Raw genomic sequence first — 20,692 nt, forward strand, 5'->3', positions numbered from 1 at the left:
TCCTTGTTTTATACTGATCTGAATCCTTGGGTTGGGGACTTTCAATCCTTGATCGAATACTCAAATCTATTACCTTGAAAGCAATGAAATAATACAGGATCCCATGGAAGTCTATGGAGATGGAACTTGATCACCATTTTCAGATTTTAATGATACACCTGGTCATGACTAGTGGAAGATATGGAGAAATAGTTTTGAGTTTAAAACCCAGATAGATGGCTAATGTACAGTAAGATTAAAAAAATGGGAAGCACAGTTGCGTATTTGGGAGAACTATATATTTTTCTGGTAACCCAGTTTGATATGGACACTGCACATACGGCATGCTTAGCACAAGAAATATGGGGAGAATCTGCTTGCTAAATGTTAATGTGTACCTACTATCTTATAATTACAAGTGATTACAAGTGAAGTGAAAATGATAACCAAGTGGACTGTTGTACCGAGTGCCAGCCATCACTCAAAATCAGCAGCAATTAATTCTGTGGGATAGTTTACTTCGCAATTCTTGACCAAGAGATGGCAGCATTTCCTTTGGAGATGATCTGGGCTACGGTCTTTCCATTTGTAACTCTGGCAAATTGATTTAATCTGATTAAATTAAATGTATTTCTTGCATGGTAATCATGATACTTACGTTTTTGTTAATAGATAAAAGGGAGAGTGAACAGTGGACTATTCACAAGTAAAATGAATTTTGTGAAATGACAATAAACATTCATGTGATGTTGCAACTAATGCAGCACCATAATATAATAACTACAATGAAATACTTTTACTTATAACTGTGTTTGCAAACTTATGGTTGTAACTATTAGTGTCAGTAGAATATTTAGTAGAAGTGGAATATTTTAGATTTTATTCTTTAATTTTGACATCAAACACTTGTAATGCAGTATTACATTTCCTCTATTTGCTCCATAATGTGTTGCACCAGTCTCAACTATTACCCCCATGGCAAAGGTGTGAATTTTTGTTTTCCTTCCAGACCATTTCCTTCCATTGATATCCAAGTCAATGGCTATTTTTAAGGCAGACATGTATAGATTCTTGATTAGTATGGGTGTCAGGGGTTATGCGGAGAAGGCAAGAGAATGGTGTTAGGAGGGAGAGATCGATCAGCCATGATTAAATGCCAGAATAGACTTGATGGGCTGAATGGCCAAATTCCGATCCTATCCCATATGAACATGAACATCCCAGAGTGAGATTGTTAATTTAATTCTAATTGGAGTCTAACTAAGGGGCAGCACATGGTACAGTGGTAGAGCTGCTGCCTTACAGTGCTAGAGATCCAAGTTCGATCCTCGCAACAGGTGCTGTCCGTGCGGAGTTTGTCCATTCCCCCTATGACCTTTGTGGGTTTCATCTGGGAGCTCCCACATTCCTAAAATGTGGAGATTTGTAAATAATTGGTCTCTGTAAATTGCCCCATGTATGTAAGGAGTGGATGCAAAAGTGGGATAACATGAACTAATGTGAAGGAGTGATCAATGTTTTCACGTGGTATCTCTAAACTTAGAAGACTTTTGGTGTTCAGCCCAAATTTTCAACATACTTTCAAATGAAAAACACTTGTTTCTTGCATCTAAGGTAAAGCAGCAGTTTGTGAATGCCCAGAGTAGGCTCCATAATGGTTAATTTGTGAAATGCATGGATTGTTGTATGATTACAGGATAACATAAGAAATTAGAGCTGAGATGAGCAACAGGACCCACATTCAGTGAAATGTTGATTGAATTTCCACTTAATCTCCACTTTTCCATTCATACTTGACCCTTTTACAGTCACACCACGCAATGCAGACAAAGAGAAAACCAGATTTAATATTTGTCTCACTGAGCATTTGACTGTTACTTTTCTATCAAACAACTTAAATGCATTGTATCTGGAAGAGCTACTCATTATTCTTAATGCTGAATATTTAGTTCCATTGTAGTCAACAGCAAAGGGTTTGGACATGCTAGAGGCAAGAAACATGTTCCCGATGTTGGGTGTGACCAGAGTAGTTTAAGAATAAGGGATAAGCTATTTAGAACGGAGATAAGGAAACACTTTTTCACACAGAGAGTCGTGAGTCTGTGGAATTCTCTGCCTCAATGGGTGGTGTTCGCTGGTTCTCTGGATACTTTCAAGATAGAGCTGGATAGGGCTCTTAAAGATAGTGGAGTCAGGGCATATGGGGAGAAGGCAGGAACGGGGTACTGGTTGGCGATGATCAGCTCTGGCTCGAAGGGCCGAATGGCCTACTCCTGCACCTATTGTCTATTGTCTAACATTAAATATTCATAATGTTAAAGAACCCCAGATCATCTTCAAACGGAAGCACATTACTTTTAAATATCCTCCTTGATTTGACGTCAATTTAATGTTCCATCTGAAAGAATCTAGCACTGGCAATTTAGCATTCCCTCGGTGAAGTGAAATTTCAAGTCATATTGTGTGCTCAAAACTTTATATATGACCTTGAAAAGACAATTTTTAATTCAACATTACAAGATTTACCAGTAGGACAAAGTTAACCCACAAAAGTAAGTGGCTCCTCAGTTTTCTGTTAAACTTTCCTATACTTTAGAATCTTGTTATAAATCAATGATTTATAAACCATTATCATATTGAATGTGATGCAGTGCTGGCTCGAAGAGCCAAATGGCCTACTCCAGCACCTATTTTCTATGTTTCTAAAATATATCAAGCAGAAATAAAATGCAGGTATTTGGTTCATAATAGTAATACTAAACTCAAGAAATATTAACACACTTTAGAACTAACAAATTAGTACCATACTGGGGAAAGAATATAGGACTCTGAGGAGTTTACCACTCACTGTGGCTCCAGTAATTCCTTGTAGACCAGGCAGTCCTCGGTCACCCTTTCTTCCCTAAAAGAAAGACAATAAAAACAGTGATGAAACAGAGCAGACAGAACACTACACACAAGGGATGAGGCTCAACTATTAGTGAAAGAAAGAACGGAGAATCAATTCACATGTTTAACTGGAACTGGGCATTTGACTTAAATGATCAATGTTCATGTTTACACTTAAGGCACTCCTCCAATCATTCTTCATTAAAAAATACAAGCATTACACAATATTCCTATCTCCTCCATGCCTTCCAATCCAAACCATTACTTAGCAACATGGACAGATTAACTATTCGGTAGCAACCGGAGAGATCATTGGAACACACAATGTAATCATCTCGATTGTGACATCACATTATCATTGACATATTGTTCCCGATAAAAGGACTGTGATTTTTAAAATATATTTATTGCAATTAACATAGGCAACAAATTGATAAATCACATTAACATAAAATATTATTTTGCTACCATGGACTCAAGCAGCCATGAAGTTCAAGCAGCTTTCTCATAGCTCAGCACAATAAAACTCTATTAATCTGGTGCACTTGGGATTTTAGTGATGTTGGACTGGGAATTTTCCAGACAATTGTTTGCTCTTCTTATTAACACACTCTTAATTTTTTTATTTGCATGCTTAATGGTATAATAACTTTTCCTATTAAACCAGGAAGCTTAAAAGGAGTACTGGAAACATCAGAGTTTGAAGAGAGTGCAGGAAACATTTCCTTGTAAGCAAGATAGTCAACTATTGGGATTTCCAAACAATCAGATAGCAAATTACTGGTGTTTTTGCTGACATTGCTTTCTGATTCACTGTACTTCCACTGTTGAGGGGAAACCAAGATTGGATCTTGCACACTAACATAGGCCATGCTTTCAAATGACCCATTCTGCAGTCCATGTTCTAAGCATTTCTAAGTATACTATGATATTCATCTTTAAATTAGAGGCAGGTTTTGTTCTGCTCGATTGTAAAATGTTTCTTTGGCATTTTTTTGCCATTATCTTTTGAAATTGTTGACTTCAATTGAAAATGCGGGTTGAACGTACACAGCAAGGCAAGTAGGAAGAGTTGCTGGACTGGAGTTGGACAGTGAAGCAATAAAGCACATAAGTCAGGGATGAGGAACCCAAATGTAATCACTGAATCTTACTCACATTATGATCAATCCTTTTCCCTCACTTATTTCCCTTTATTGTATTCTCTCTCACATGACTATCAACAACCTCCCTGCTTCTCCAATCACATGTACTTCTGGGACAATTCTTCTCTCTGGTTTTATCCTCCCCACCATTTCATGGTTTGGAACAAGGTAGTGAATTACTGCTGAGGTGTTTGACCACAAACAAGGAAACATGGCCATCTCTAATTTTGATGTTCACCTTTGTCTCTGTTCATCTCATGTGTGTAATCATTTACCAGGAGTAAAATCTTTAGGATAAAATTCCTTTAAGATCCTGGTCCAAATAAACTAGTTCTGCACCAAAGAGGCATTCACCTCTGAACCTGCAAAGTCTGTGTGGCTCAATTTTATTACACTTTGTTGAATGGGAACCTTCCATTTCACTGTGCTATCTAGCTTTCCTGCTGAAAATGATAGTTTCATTATTTAGCAGGAAATCCAGATCTACATATTCTGCCTCCCATATTCTGCCTCCCATATACTGCCTCCAGTTGAAAGAGTGCTGATTCAACACTGAGGGATTTAATTGTTTACATACCCTTTGACCTTGTAGACCTGGTTTTCCAGGAATGCCATCCAGTCCAGGAGGACCCTGAGAGTAGGAAAGAAAACATGCAATATTTTATTAACCTCATTGACCTGTTATCGGTGAAAGTTCACGAGAGTTGCCCCAGGATATTTCTCTACCAATTCCTTTCTTCCCTAGGAATACAAATTCCAATCCTCTTGACCCAATGAGAGTACATAAAATGTGTGCTTAATGGGCCTGTCCCACAGGCGATTATTCAGGCGACTGCCGACAACTGTCAAGTCGTACCAGGTTGCTGAAAAACTGATGACTGGAACAGCGACTGTCAGAGTGGAACACACACACACACACACACACATACACACATCGCTTCCTTCACCAGTCTGTTATGCAGGCGGGGAACAGGGCACACTGTCTGAGTGAAATTCACACAGTGCAAAGCCAATGTGATACATACACACACCACGATGAACAGGTTGGCGCTGTAATTAAGACAGTGAAAACATAGTGCACGGGAAGTGTCACGTAAGTTCTTTAAATGGGGGGGGGGGGGGGAGGGGGAGAACGGCGGAGAAGGAGTGGAGATAAATTTTAAGAAGCCAGAGATACATGGCTGTGAAGCTCGGCAGACATTTTATATTGAAGTCATGTGAGTGACTACGTGAAGAGCCCACCAGCCTGCATGTGCATCAATACGTAGACGCATGGTGCGAAAATCGGAGAATTTGAAACTGCTCCGGCAGGTAAGGGAAATTTTGTTTCAGGAAGGGGCCGCTGCTCCGGAAATAGGGCCAGTGAGTCTGAAGAAGCTAGCACAGCTTGTGTAGCTGCCGCCATGGAGGCTCTGTATGGAGCTGGTGGCTAAAAATAGCGGCTGCCAGCACGGCCGGAACAGCAACCGTCGAGGAGGACTGGGGCTCCACGGGAGCAGGTGGCTGTTCGGAGCACCTGACGGGCAAGGTCTGTTCAGACACCTCCTTTGGAGCTCTGAAAGAGAGCCAGTCGGAGGCCTGAGGAAGCAACACCTGGTTCAGAGTTGCATTATATTCCTCCCCTAAGATACTCCATTGAGGCTCCAGAAGGGAGCAAGGACTCGGAGTCACTAGCAGGAGCAACCTGTCTAGTGAGTAAAAATAAATAAATAAATAAACAAACAAACAAACAAAGAATCAAATAAATAAATAAATTGATGGATAAATAAATAAATAAATAAAATGAGAAAAGGAGATGTGCTCCTGGCCAACTAGGAGACACTTACAGGCGGTGCTGGTCAGATGCCTGTGGAAGCTCATGGGTTGCATTATAATATTTCCTGCTCAGAAGAGGGGAGTGTTGGAGATTATATCATAGGTGACTCCAACTATGTGGATATCGATAAGGAAATCAAATTCCTTGAACTAATGGGGGAGATGCTTCATTTTTATCATATGAAGTAGCAATGTTACAACATTTTGAGATTTAAAAAATCAAGTCTGCAATTTATCCCATCAGATAAAGCATAAAAATAAGTTTAATTTGACACCTAATTCACTTTCATATCTCAAGTATTTTTATGCTTTATCTGATGGGATAAGTTCCCCAAAATGGCTAATTTTTACAGGGCCAGTAATGTGCAGCCTGCATAGTATCTCTTCAGAGAGGACATGTAGCAAGTTGAAGACTTGTAGGGGGAATTTAAGGTGGCAGTGGGGCTACAAAAGAAGCCTGGTTCAACAGGCTGCTCTTGCGGCTCCAGTATTCTGGCGGGTTTTCACCCCTGTATTCAAGGGGCAGGAAGCACAGTTGAAACTCTGGGAAAGGAGCAGTCGGGAGTCACTAACTGGCCCTACAAGAGCAGCCTGTTGAACCAGGCTGGCAGTAATGGCAGGCGTGACCTGTCCAGTGAACCCCGCTGAGGCTCCGAAGGAGCAGCTGGCCAAAGGAATAGCCTGTCGATCCAGGCTGGGAGAAACTGGCAGCGCGATCTGCACAGTCAGCTCCAGCAAAGGCTCCAAAAAAGGCAGAAGGCCCGCGGGAGCAGTCTGTTGATGCAGGCTTGGAGTTATGGCAGGCACGGCCTGTTCAGTGAGCTATGCTAAGGCTCCGACGGAGCAGAAGGAGTCGAAGGAGCGACCTGTCAAACCAGGCTGGGAATAACTGGTAAAGCTCCAGCAAGGCTCTAAAGAGGCTGTAGGCCGAAGAAGCAGTCTGTCCCATTGGGCTCAGGAATGCTGGCCGTTGTGCCTTGCACAGCAATGTCGCTTTGGAGCTCCGGGAAAGAGCTGTTTGGCAAGCGTGGGGCTGAACTGGGAGACTGGGAGAAATTCAGAGACCAGCAGAGGAGGACAACAGACTTAATTAGCAAAAGGGAAAATAGATTATGAAAGAAAACTGGCAGGGAACATAAAAACTGACTGCAAATGTTTTTATAGATATGTGAAGAGAAAGAGATTAGTTAAAACAAATGTAGGTCCTTTGCAGTCAGAAACAGGTGAATTGATCATGGGAAACAAGGATATGGCGGAACAATTGAATAACTACTTTGGTTCCGTCTTCACTAAGGAAGACATATATAATCTGCCGGAAATAGCAGGGGACCGCGGGTCAAAGGAGATGGAGGAACTAAGTGAAATCCAGGTTAGTCAGGAAGTGGTGTTGGGCAAATTGAATGGATTAAAGGCCGATAAATCCCCAGGGCCAGATAGGCTGCATCCCAGATTACTTAAGGAAGTAGCTCCAGAAATAGTGGATGCATTAGTGATAATTTTTCAAAACTCTTTAAATTCTGGAGTAGTTCCTGAGGATTGGAGGGTAGCTAATGTAACCCCACTTTTTAAAAAGGGAGGGAGAGAGAAAACGGGGAATTACAGACCAGTTAGTCTAACATCGGTAGTGGGGAAACTGCTAGACTCAGTTATTAAAGATAGGATAGCAGCACATTTGGAAAGTGGTGAAATCATTGGACAAAGTCAGCATGGATTTACGAAAGGTAAATCATGTCTGACGAATCTTATAGAATTTTTTGGAGATGTAACTAGTAGAGTGGATAGGGGAGAACCAGTGAATGTGTTATATCTGGACTTTCAGAAGGCTTTCGACAAGGTCCCACATAAGAGATTAGTATACAAACTTAAAGCACATGGTATTGGGGGTTCAGTATTGATGTGGATAGAGAACTGCCTGCAAACAGGAAGCAAAGAGTAGGAATAAACGGGTCCTATTCACAATGGCAGGCAGTGACTAGTGGGGTACCGCAAGGCTCAGTGCTGGGACTCCAGCTATTTACAATATATATTAATGATTTGGACGAGGGAATTGAATGCAACATCTCCAAGTTTGCGGATGACACTAAGCTGGGGGGCAGTGTTAGCTGTGAGGTGGATGCTAGGAGGCTGCAAGGTGACTTGGATAGGCTGGGTGAGTGGGCAAATGTATGGCAGATGCAGTATAATGTGGATAAATGTGAGGTTATCCACTTTGTTGGCAAAAACAGGAAAGCAGACTATTATCTAAATGGTGGCCGATTAGGAAAAGGGGAAATGCAACGAGACCTGGGTGTCATGGTGCACCAGTCATTGAATGTAGGCATGCAGGTGCAGCAGGCAGTGAAGAAAGCGAATGGTATGTTAGCATTCATAGCAAAAGGATTTGAGTATAGGAGCAGGGAGGTTTTACTGCAGTTGTACAGGGTCTTGGTGAGACCACACCCGGTGTATTGCGTACAGTTTTGGTCTCCAAATCTGAGGAAGGACATTATTGCCATAGAGGGAGAGCAGAGAAGGTTCACTAGACTGATTCCTGGGATGTCAGGATTTTCATATGAAGAAAGACTGGATAGACTCGAATTGTACTCGCTAGAATTTAGGAGATTGAGGGGGGATCTTATAGAAACTTACAAAATTCTTAAGGGGTTGGACAGGCTAGATGCAGGAAGATTGTTCCCGATATTGAGGAAGTCCAGGACAAGGGGTCACAGCTTAATAATAGAGGGGAAATCCTTTAAGATGAGAAAAAAAAAAAAATTCACACAGAGAGTGGTGAATCTCTGGAACTCTCTGCGACAGAAGTTAGTTGAGGCCAGTTCATTGGCTATATTTAAGAGGGAGTTAGATGTGGCCCTTGTGGCTAAAGGGATCAAGGGATATGGAGAGAAGGCAGGTACGGGATGATCAGCCATGACCATATTGAATGGCGGTGCAGGCTCGAAGGTCCGAATGGCCTACTCCTGCACCTATTTTCTATGTATCTATGTAAGATGTGGTCAGACGTGGTCTGCAATGGAACTTCGCTGAAGCTCCAACAAGCAGGTCGACCTGGGCTCAGAGACGCTGGCAGGTAAGTTCTCTTTACTAACCTCCGTAAAACTATGAAATGGAGCAGTCTGTCGGCCCGGGTTTGGATTTATTGGCAACATGGTTTGTCTAGTACCTTTCACTATCTCTGGAGGAGAGCAGATTGATGCAGCTACATTGGCAAGGTGCCTTGCATAGCAACCTCTGTAAGTTCCAAGTAGGAATAGGTTGGCTACCTTTGTTCAGAGTAGACCATATTGGAACTGGCTGGCCACATGGAACATATTGACCAGGGAAGCACTGACGACTGAGACAGGTGGTTTCAGTCAGAGGACTGTGGAGCAATTCCTGCTTCAGGGTTGCATTATGCTATTTTCCACTCTGAGGAAGGATGTTGATAAATCGTGGTGACTCTGACGGTGAAGAGTTGACAGGGAACTCGTATTCCCACATCAAGTGGATGTTGTGCGTCAGGTCTAGCCATAAGGATCTGATTATATGTTATGAGCGAAAAATAAATAAAGAAAGAAATAAATGTATCTTCAGCAGCAAAAGAATCCAACATTTCCGTCCGTTTGGTCAATAGAGGAAAAGATGGTTATCCAAGTGGAAACAGAGACATCTCAGAAAGATGAGTAGTCTGCCCAAGATCAAGAGGGGTATATTTCTGATATTTTCTCAAGGTTGAAGAAAAGTGGAGCATGCCAAATCAGGTTAGGATTTGGCTAGTCTGATCATGTGTTTGGTTAACCAGTTTAAGATGGATAATTGTCTTTCAGTAATTTAGCTGATTCAGAGAATTTAGGGCCTCAATCGATCTTGAAGATGCATACTTTTCCATATCTATACAAGAGAGGCACAGATATATCTGGTGTTTTGATGACAAAGCCAGTGGTGGAAAGTTTAGGCTCTACCTAGGGGTTGTCTTCAGGCCTAGTCTATTTACCAAGATTCTAAAGCTAATGCTGCCCTACTTAGATCAAAAGGGCATAGTGTCATGGAGTTTATAGACAACATGCTTTTGTAGCTGATAAGACTCAGGGGTTTTATCAGTAGATGCCTCATACGATATTAAGGATGAGGCGACATGAATTTTTATAGTGTCAATTTAGCCTACTCGTTCAGGGTGACCATTGTAAACGGCAGCTGAAAGAAGCTCCTATTTACTCGAAGTCACGAGTGATGGCTGGTTCAGCCTATTTCTCGTGCAGCTAGCTCTGCACGATTGTATGGGAAGTTTGTGAAGAAGACACGTGAGCTACTTTTACACAGAAGTAGCAGAGGTTTGTGTTTCTTTCCGTTTGGGCTTAGAGAAGGAATTATGTTATAGCATAATAGACACTGCTTGTGCTGCTTTGTCATTCTCTCTAGTACCATAAGTGGGACAATAAATGATTGGTTATTCACCCACTGTTGACTAACGTTATGCAAGGTGTCTTTTATATGAATGCTCTAAAGCCTAGACATAGTACTGTGGAATATGTATCAGTAAATTATTATGCAGTTATTCATCTACTTTATTCCTAATGGGAGCAGTTTCTTTTAAGTTGATTATGCTTTTAGCAACTGATTTCAGCACAAAGAATACAGTCTTTACTCAATCTCCGGCTCTGTCTCTGGCTCATAACTGACATGAGGATAGCTTGTTATAGAAATGATCTCATAAAGCAAAACGGGCATGGTTGGGTACAATTTGGAGTTGACAGCATACCCACCAGATCGGAGATTGGGGGTTATTATGTATACAGGTACACTGAACTTGCTAGTACCTATGAGATGAAGGATAGTTTCTTCATTGTTATTTAATAGTTTTCTCAAGAGATTGCTGGTGCAGACCATCTCAACATGAATAGAGTTTAAGCAGCTAATAGCGGGTGTGATTTCAAATAATTTCAACTCACTCTTCTATTGGCTCATTAGCAGACAATAGAATGGATATTCCCATTTGATCATCTTCATGCTACAGCAGGAGGCTTACATAGTGTACTTTCAGAAGTTATAACATTTGGTTGAATATGCCTGGATGATTGCAGATGAAATTCTGAACAGTGTTGCATGAGTTATTGTCTAACTCATAGCCAATTGGGACTGTGGTCCGATTAAGGGCAATGAACATGTATGCAAGTTAGCATCATGTTGTTAATAACCCATGTATTTACTATCATTTATGGTTTATCTGTTTGAGTGTTTCACACATAGATTAGTTTATTGCATGAAACCACAGAGCTTAGAAGGCTTCACATAGTCACTCACGTGACTTCGATATAAAATAGAAAGATTAAACGTGAACTTACCGTTTGAAGTTTGATCTTTATTTTATGAGAAGTTGAAGTGGGGACCACTCAAATTTTAGTTTTGTGCATTATTGCACGTATCATTACCCACTCCATCACTGCAAAATCATGTTTCTTATATTATTCTATAACACTGAAGAAACTCATTAGATCTATCAAGTCTCAAATTGGTTTTTGAAGTGATGCCATTAATCCTGTTACGCCACTTATTTCCCAATAAGGTATGCTTCCTCACATGTCCATCAGCTCCACCATGATTAACTACCATCCTTAACTACCATCCTACCACAACAGTAAAAATCAATCCCAAAGCATTGATATTGAGGCATGAGCCATGTCTGCCATGCCACCCTGCCTGTGCACTATCTTCAAGATACTTTTCAAGAACAGCTTTACAAATTTAACCTGTGTATATGTTAAGTGTTCCCTCTTCACTATTGGAATGTTTCCTTGTACCGTATAACAACAAGATAATAATCGCATGTTTGTGATTTAAAGCCAAGGCAATTGACAGTAATTAACAGACTCTATTGTGTAATCACACGCACACACATACAAAGACATATAAACACATGCACATGGAGATACACATACAGAAATAAACATAAACATGCACAAAAATGAGGATATACAATTAAATGCACACATGCACGTGCATACACATTCACATGCACAGACAACTACACAGACATACACACATACAGAGTGGATGAAATAACCTAAGGTTTCATTTGTGATAACGCTGCAGGATTGGGGAATAATTTAAATTTCTTCCTTGCAAACAATAAAACACTTACCATAGGCCCTGAAGGGCCTAACAAACCAGGAAAGCCCCGAGGCCCTGGGTCACCCTGGAAAGGCAAAACATGAGATATTTAAAATATAAGTAATACTCTAACTGGAGATTTAATGGCAGCTCTAAATTGCATTCATGTACAAAAATAAGTAATTATTCCCTTTTGCTGCGAAGTGGACCAAAAGTCATGTGTTTTGAAAATGTTGAGATTGGATCATGTTGCTGTTCAATGATTCAATGATAATTTATTGTCACATGTACCTAGGTACAGTGAAGTTCTTTGTTTTGCATACAATCTAATAAATGTTCAAAGGGATCTAAGATTCCTTGTACACAAGGTATGAAAACCAACAAGTACGGCAAGTGAATAGGAATGCAAATGATTGCATTGGCTTTTACGATGAGTGGATTGGGATGCAAGCAGAAGCCTCCACGTGGCGCATCCCGGACAATGCTGACGACAGAAACTGTACCACAGTGACTGACTGAAGTAACTAATTCTGCAACCAGCGACCGTCAACCGTCACTGACCGACCGGAAAGACGTGATATAGAAGATGGCCGGACACGAGGAAGAAGAATGAGAGGATTTGAGAATAGAAATAAAGATGTGTCACTGCAATGCTGTAGGGCCTCAGTGAGATCACATTCCTTTGCATGCACATCCAAAAAACGATGTACTTGCAACAGAGGGAGTGCAGCAAAGATTCATGTTGGTGGTTCGAGGAATGATGGGTTTGTCATAGGAGGAGAGATCGAGTAGATAAGGCCTGTATGCTCTAGAGTTTTGAAGAATAAGAGGAGATCTCATTGAGATACACATTTTTACTGGGCTTGATAGGTTGGATGCAGAAAGGATGTTTCCTCTCTCAGATGAATTTAGAGCTAAGGTTCACAGATTCGGAATAAAAGAGGAACAAGAAAAATCTCTACACACAGAACATGGTGAAGAATTGGAATTCTCTTCTCCAGAAGATCTGAGGAGGTTGAGTCACTGAGTGAATAAAAAATGGAGATCACTGCATTTCTGTATGTTAAGAGAGTCAAAAGATAATGAGCTTGACGAATTGTGAAACAGATTCAAAGTGTCAGATGGCTTACCATTGTACTATTTCTTATGTTTTTAGCTTATGTTTTGTTAAAGTGTTAAACATGTTGATGATCTGGTGATGCTTTGCAGTGAGGAGGCTAGCTGTTCTGAAGATGTTATATTGCTCAATCTGATCTATGCACACTTTGCAAGCTTGATCTTCATGTGGTGGAACCCAGGTTGGTAGGGGAATTGGATACAATGTGCCAACTGGCCACATTCAGCCCCTGTGTAGGAACAAGAAAAACCCCAGACACAGAACAAGACCATTCAGCCCATGTGTCTACGCCAGTTCTCAAAACATTATCCTTAACATTAAACATTATCATTCTCAAAACATAATACAAAAGTGGGTTGTTTTGCAGATAGTGACGATGGTTGTGAAAAGTTGCAGCAGGATCTTGATCGATTGGCTAGGTAGGAATGGTCGGTGGAATTTAATACAGAGAAATGTGAGGTGTTGCATTTTGGGAAGTCTAGCATGGGCAGGACCTACACGTGAATAGTAGGGGTCTGGGGAGTGTTGTGGAGCAGAGGGATCTGGGAGTGCAGGTACATGGTTCCGTGAAGGTGGAGTCACAGGTCGATTGGGTGGTTCAAAAAGCGTTTGGCACATTGGCCTTCATCAGTCAGAGAATTGTCTGGAAGTTGGGAGGTCATATTGTAATTGCATAAGACATTGGTGAACCACATTTAGAGTATTGTGTTCAATTGTGGGCACAATGTTATTGGAAAGATGTTGTCAAGCTGTAAAGGGTACAGAGAAAATTTACGAGGATATTCCCAGGAGGGTTTAGAAACATAGAAACATAGAAAATAGGCAGAGGTTGAGTAGGCTGTGATTATTCCTTGGAGCACTGGAGGATGAAGGGTGATCTTATAGGGGTGTATTAAAATCATGAGAGGAATAGATCAGGTAGATGGACAGTCTCTTGCTCAGAGTAGGTGAATCGAGGACCAGTGGACAAAGGTTTAAGGTGATGGGAAAAAATAATTAATAGGAATCTGAGGGGTAACATTTTCACACAAAGGGTGGTGGGTGTATGGAACAAGCTGCCAGATGAGATAGTTGAGGCAGGGAGTATCCCTACATTTAAGAAACAATTAGAGAGGTACATGGATAGGACAGGTTTGGAGGGTTATGGTCCAAACACAGGCAGGTGAGATTAGTGTAGCTAGGACATGTTGGCCAGTGTGGGCAATTTGGGCTGAAATGCCTGTTTCCACACAGTATCAATCTATGACTATGACTCTATTATCATTTGTCCCATTCCCCCATGTATTTTCCTGTAAACTTCCTAATAGGTTTAGGTTTATGACGTACTAAAGTACAGTGAAACGTGTTGTTTTGCATGCTATCCAAGCAGATCATATAATGCTACACATAAATATAACCAATTCAAACTCAAGTGCAATAGATAGAGAAAAACAGTGTGCAGAATATACTCAGAATAGATTCTCAGCTTCAATTCGATAGACAAAGTCCAATGTGAGCAATGGGATAGAGTTAAGCTGAACTGTACTGCTAGTTTAGGTTTTGGATTCGATTTGTTTATTATTGTCACATGTACTGGGGTACAGTGAAAAACTTTGTTTTACATGCCATCAAAACAGATCAAATTCCAATCGATAAAGGGAAAGATACAAAGTGCAGAAGATAGTTCACAGCAATGTAACATATTGTAGTGCATCAGTTCCATAGACAAAGTCCAATGTCCTCAATGGGGTGGAGGTGAATCGGACAATTTCCTAGCTTTTGGAATGATCATTTAACATAATGATCATTTAATGTTGATAACAGAGAGGAAGAAGTTGTTCCTGAGTCTCGTGGTGCGCACTTTCATGCTTCTGTACCTTCTGCCAACGGAAGCAGGAAGAAGAAGGAATGCCCAGAGTGGGACAAAATTTTGAATATGCGCGCAGGCAATGGTGGGAGGTCTGGACTAGGCTATTTCTAAAACGTTCTGCTATTTCTTGGACAGATCTGATCCCATACCAAGCTGTGAAGCAACCAGAGAATATTCTTTCTAAGGTGTATCTGTAGAAATTTGTAAGATTCATTGGAGACATGCCAAATATCCTCAGTCTCCTATTTGGCTGCCTCATTGGTGTGGTTAGTCCGTGACAGATCACCATGGAATGATCCTTCAATCCTTCCTGGTTCTCCTGCCAACAAACCATGCAGAGGGCAAATAATCTACTACATGATGAGAGTATGTAGGAGGAAACTGGAGCTCCCATGGGAAACCCGTGTGATCACAGGATGGATGCGTAAAACTCCACACCAGAATCGAGCTCGGAGCTGGGCAGCAGTAGCAGCACCCTTTGCACTGCTTGCTGCCTCTTGAAGGGAACACATGCAATGAAACATTTATACGAGGCAGCATTAACTTTCTGTTACATAGCACTAAACCTCTGTAAAATTCCACTGAATGTTTAAGCATTATTAGCCAATAATGCATAGCCATCTTGAATAAAAGTGGCAGCATGGTGGCACAACATAGGGTTGCTATCTTACAGCGCTAGAGACCCAGCTTCAATCCTGACCATGGGTTCTGTCTGTATGGAGTTTGTACGTTCCCCGGTGATCTGCATGGGTTTACTCCAGGTGTTCCGGTTTTCTCCCACACTCCAAAGATGTACAGCTGTGTAGGTTAATGGCTTTGGTGAAATATTCAGTTGTCCCTAGTGTGTGTAAGATAGTATTAGTGTGCGGGGATCACTGGTTGGTGTGGACTCGATGGGCCAAAAGGCCTGCTTCTGTACTGTATCTCTAAACTAATCTAAACTAAACTAAACTAAAACTCCAATGTAAAGTTAAGGGCATGATTCCATTTGACAACTTTTTGTTAACGATGTGTGAGCATTATACTTACTTGTTCTCCTTTTAAACTACCAGTCTCCACCTGAAAGAAAATATGGCACTGTTAGTTAACAGTCAAAACTGAGAAACACGAGCAAAAGGCTGGATCATAAAGTACACATTTGTCTATAATTGGTGAATCTTACTTTATCAAATTGTGGCGTTGCCTGAATTACATTTTATGCTCATCATAATCATTAATAAAGTGCCAAAATAATTCAAAAATATTTCTGAAAGTGTTTAAAAGTTGTATTAACAACTTGCAATGTTCATCACAGCACATCACAGCATGGTTTGGGAACAGCTCCATCCAAAACCGCAAGAAATTGCAATGAAGTGTGGACATATCCCAGACCATCACACAAACCAACCTCCCTTGCATTAACTCCGTTTATACCACACACAGCCTCGGCAAGGCCACTAGCACAATCAAGGACAAGTTGCACCCTGTCCACTCCCTCTTCTCCCCTCTCCCATCAGGCAAAGGGTATAGAAGTGTGAAAACACACACCTACAGCTTCAGGAACAGTTTCTCCCCAGCTGTTATCAGGCAATGGAACCATTATACCACAACTAGAGAGCTGTCCTGAACCAATACCAACCTCATTGGAGACGATCGAACCATCTCTGATCGGACTTTACCGGCTTTATCTTGCACAAAACAAAATTCACATTTTTCCCTTCATCATGTATCTGTACACTGTGATTGGCTTGATTGTAATCATGTATTGTCTTTCCGCTAACTGGTTAGCATGCAACAAAAGTTTATCACTGTACCTTGCTACATGTGACAAAAAACTAGAGACAATTTCAAACTAAACTAACTTTCATCAAATTAGAGGCTAGATTGGAGGATGTACACAAGATGATAGGAGACCCTTATGCCAAGTTCCACCAGAAAATACAGGTCTGCACAACTTTTACTTTGGATTTCTACCCACCCCTTTGTGCCAATACGTGCACAGAAAAGGATCCTTTACTATCCAGCAAAACAATGAGCAGTAGCACTGACAAATACGCTAAGAAAAAAAAATTCTCATAGAATCAAAGAAAGGTTGCAGAGTAGGGGGATGAGGAGGATAGGGGATGAGGGAGATAGGGGAGGAGAGAGGCAACACAAGTGGGGGAGTACCTTGGGTGGGGGAGGATGGAGAGAGGAGACCCTTGGGGTTCCACCAGAAAATACAGGTCTGCAGAGTGGGTGCCAATACGGGGGATCCTTTACTATCCAGCAAAACAATGAGGGTACGCTAAGAAAAAAAAATTCTCATAGAATCAAAGAAAGGTTGGAGTAGGGGAGATAGGGATTGGGGGAGGAGGGGAGGGGGGTGGGGGGTAGGAGAGGGGATTGGAGGAGGGAGGGAGGAGGGGGGGGAGAATTAGGGTGGAGAGAGGGGTGGGAGGAGGAGAGAGGGGTGGGGGCAGGGGAGAGAGGGGGAGGGGGGCAGGGGGGGAGGGGGGGGGAGGGGCAGGGGGGAGGGAAGGGAGAGAGGGGGGAGGGGGAGAGAGAGAGGAGAGAGGGGAAGGAGGAAGTGGTGAATCTGTGGAACTCTCTGCCACAGAGGGTAGTTGAGGCCAGTTAATTGGCTATATTTAAGAGGGAGTTAGATGTGGCCCTTGTGGCTAAGGGGATCAGGGGGTATGGAGAGAAGGCAGGTACGGGATACTGAGTTGGATGATCAGCCATGATCATATTGAATGGCGGTGCAGGCTCGAAGGGCCGAATGGCCTACTACTGCACCTCATTTCTATGTTTCTATGTTTCTATGAGAGGGAGAGAGAGGGAGTGAGAGAGAGGGAGGGCAAGAGGGAGAGAGAGAGAGAGAGGGGAGAGAGATAAAGAGGGAGAGAGAGAGAGAGGGGGAGAGAGAGAGGGAGGGAGAGAGAGATAAGGGGGAGAGGGGGAGAATGGGAGAGAGGGGAGGGGAGGGGGGAGAGAGAGAGAGAGAGAGAGAGAGAGAGAGGAGGGGGATATGTAAATGCGATCCATTGCGATTGGCCATCTGTGAGGGATGGTATCGTGACATCACACAATGGAACATGCTGCAACATCAGGGTGGCTGGGGCTGAAGCAAAGGCATATGTAAATGAGATCCATTGCGATTGGACATTTGTGAGCATTGGGCATTGTGACATCACATGATGAAACGTTCATCAACGTTCTATGGGTGAGAAGCAGTTTGATTTTTTTTTAACATTTTGAAATTTTTCATGTTTTGTACTGAAAAAGCAGGGAAAGGTTGAACCGAATTTTCTAAGCATTTTTCTAAACTTCTAAACTTTTCTAAACATTAAGAGGAGGAGGAAAAACAGAATATGTAAGAATTGTTTAGTTTTTGCAAATTTCGGAGGAGGAGATTCACAAATGACAAACCAACACGAGTTTTAAATATATACTAGACCAATGGCAGACCTGTTGGGTCTGCTCCCCCAACGCAGCCGTTCCCTACCCGTAGCCGTTCCCTACCCGCAGCCCCCACAGGAGACGTGGTCCTCGACCTGAAGCCATTCTTGAAAGGCCGAATTAAATGGCGTCTCTTGAGTTTGAAATGCGGGCGCCAGCAGTCGTTATGGTCGCTGGCCAGCAGGAGGCGACAAAATGAGTGAGTGGGGGGGGGGGGGGGATAGAAGGATTTCATTAAAAACGTGTACTTAAAGGCGACAAAATGCAATGAGGAGCGGATACTTAGAAAGAAAAGCGAAATCTCCACCGAAATGGAAAAGACCTGGGAGATTGAGCGTCTGGATTCGGCGTGGCAGTGAATCAAAAGAAGAAAGTAAAAGGATCCATTCCAATTGGACATCTGCGAGCATCGGCCATTCCGATTGGACATCTGCGAGTATTGGGCACGAATCAAAAGGGCAGAAAGGCAGCCAATCGTCATGCACAGAGTTTTAAAGATAGATAGATAGATAGATAGATAGATAGATAGATAGATAGATAGAGAGATAGATAGATACTTCCAAAAAATCACATAACTGCTTGAGCACTTACTGACATGCTCCCGGGTAGGCCTGGAGGTCCAGCATCTCCCTGTGAAACAATGCAGGAAACAAATTATGTGTCCAAAAACTGAACTGCATGAGATTGAGAACCTTCTTTCCATCAATTGGCCAAGATGAAAACAAAGGCAAATTGCATCAATTCTGCAGGTCTATGCAATTTGGAGAAATCTACCAATTTTGAAAATTTTGAAAATTTTGAAAATGAAATTTTTTGCTTCCTACCTAGTTTAAAGGCAAATATTCTATGTCAGCTGTCCAAATGTAAAGCTGAACAAAAATGTTTTAACGTATTGCTCAACTGTGGGAGGACATGAGAATTAAGGTAAGTTATATCCTCATCTAAGATCTGGACAAAAACTTTCCAGCAGTGAGCAATCAGGAGCAGATTTTTATGTTTGATCATCCATATACCTACTGATCATATATTTGGAGCTTATCTATTTCCAGAACAACCAACCCAACATAATTTGTGTCTGGAATTGAAACAAGCATTGGACAATTTTTGGAGGAGGATCTCCAACATCCAGTATCTCAACTAGGCCAGATTGACAATAAAAACATTGCCACGAACATTCGCATCTTACAGTATGTACAGATAAAAAAAAGTTCTGATTTAGCAGCACTGACAGCAAGTCAGAAATGCGAGCTGACTGACATTGTGAACAGCCTAGCTCGCACATTTCTGTTGGGCATGAGTTCTATATTCGCTAATGCCTCTAATTTTATGATGGTCAGCATGTATCTTGCGGCAAGTGTGCTTGTACATATTAGTCCCCACAATAGAATAACTTTTTTTTGTGCACTGCCCCAGCCACAGCCACAGTTTTTTTAACTTTTTAAAAATCTAAGCTTTATTAATGTCCTCCCTTTTGCTCAATTTCAGATGCAATAGGGTCAGTAGTTTAATTCCAGAGTAGTTTTCACAAACCCATTAACATGTTCTACATTTTTAAATGACTTGGATTTTCTTTTACCTAATTGTTTTTGATTGCTGTACTTACTTTTGCTCCTTTAAATCCAGAAAGCCCTGGAAACCCAGTTGCACCCTGTGAAGTAGAATAGAATAAAATTACAGCATCAATTTCCTTTTACTCAACAGTTTTAACTGAACAAGGTAACTTAATGCTTTTCACAGGAGCCTATCCATGTAGAATTTGATTAGTAGAATCAATGTGGTTTTTTTTAAAATGAAAATCATGCTAATAAATCTTTTTAAATTTTTTTTTAATATTAGAAGTAAGTACAATAATGTGGTACCATATGTACCTAGTATATATTGGCATGTTACAATTCACGTACAGGTTCTTATTATTTTTATTTTGACAATAAAAAGGAGACAGAGAAAGAATAGAAAAGAAATAGAAACGTGTGTGATATCAGAAAGTGAGAAAAGGAAAATGGGAAAAGAAAGAAAATGAAGAGAAAAGAAGCAGAGGTAGAAAGCAGAAGAATAAAGGAGAGATAGCTATTTGTTATTCTTGACCATCATTCACCCAGTGCTGAAACGGATCGTTTCTACGTTTGTATTGCACCATATTCTTCCAAGATAAATCTTATAGTGTTTCTTGAGGTTGCATCAAACAAACCGAAACGTCACCCATTCCTTCTCTCCAGAGATGCTGCCTGTCCCGCTGAGTTACTCCAGCATTTTGTGTTTACCTTCGAATTAAACCAGCATCTACAGTTCTTTCCTACATAACTTGTGGTGTACATTTAGTTTTCTGGAGGTCTTCAATATGATGCCACACTTTAAAAAAGAGCATGGAATTGGGGGCATAGATTGAGTATTGGT

General features: G+C 41.4%; 1 protein-coding gene across 2 annotated transcripts in view; it reads right to left on the reverse strand.

The window, feature by feature from the left end:
• col22a1 (collagen, type XXII, alpha 1) overlaps positions 1–20,692 on the reverse strand; it is a 260,574-nt gene that overhangs the window by 96,563 nt on the left and 143,319 nt on the right. For both annotated transcript variants that reach the window (XM_055633867.1, XM_055633868.1), the window contains exons 17-22: positions 19,902–19,946; positions 18,890–18,928; positions 15,908–15,937; positions 11,944–11,997; positions 4,591–4,644; positions 2,828–2,881 (exon numbers count right to left, since the gene is read on the reverse strand). In XM_055633867.1, the coding sequence (XP_055489842.1) occupies positions 2,828–2,881; positions 4,591–4,644; positions 11,944–11,997; positions 15,908–15,937; positions 18,890–18,928; positions 19,902–19,946 (276 nt within the window). The remainder of the gene's footprint in view (positions 1–2,827; positions 2,882–4,590; positions 4,645–11,943; positions 11,998–15,907; positions 15,938–18,889; positions 18,929–19,901; positions 19,947–20,692) is intronic.

This window comes from Leucoraja erinacea, chromosome 4, assembly GCF_028641065.1.
Source record: "Leucoraja erinacea ecotype New England chromosome 4, Leri_hhj_1, whole genome shotgun sequence".
Taxonomy (NCBI): Eukaryota; Metazoa; Chordata; class Chondrichthyes; order Rajiformes; family Rajidae; genus Leucoraja; species Leucoraja erinaceus.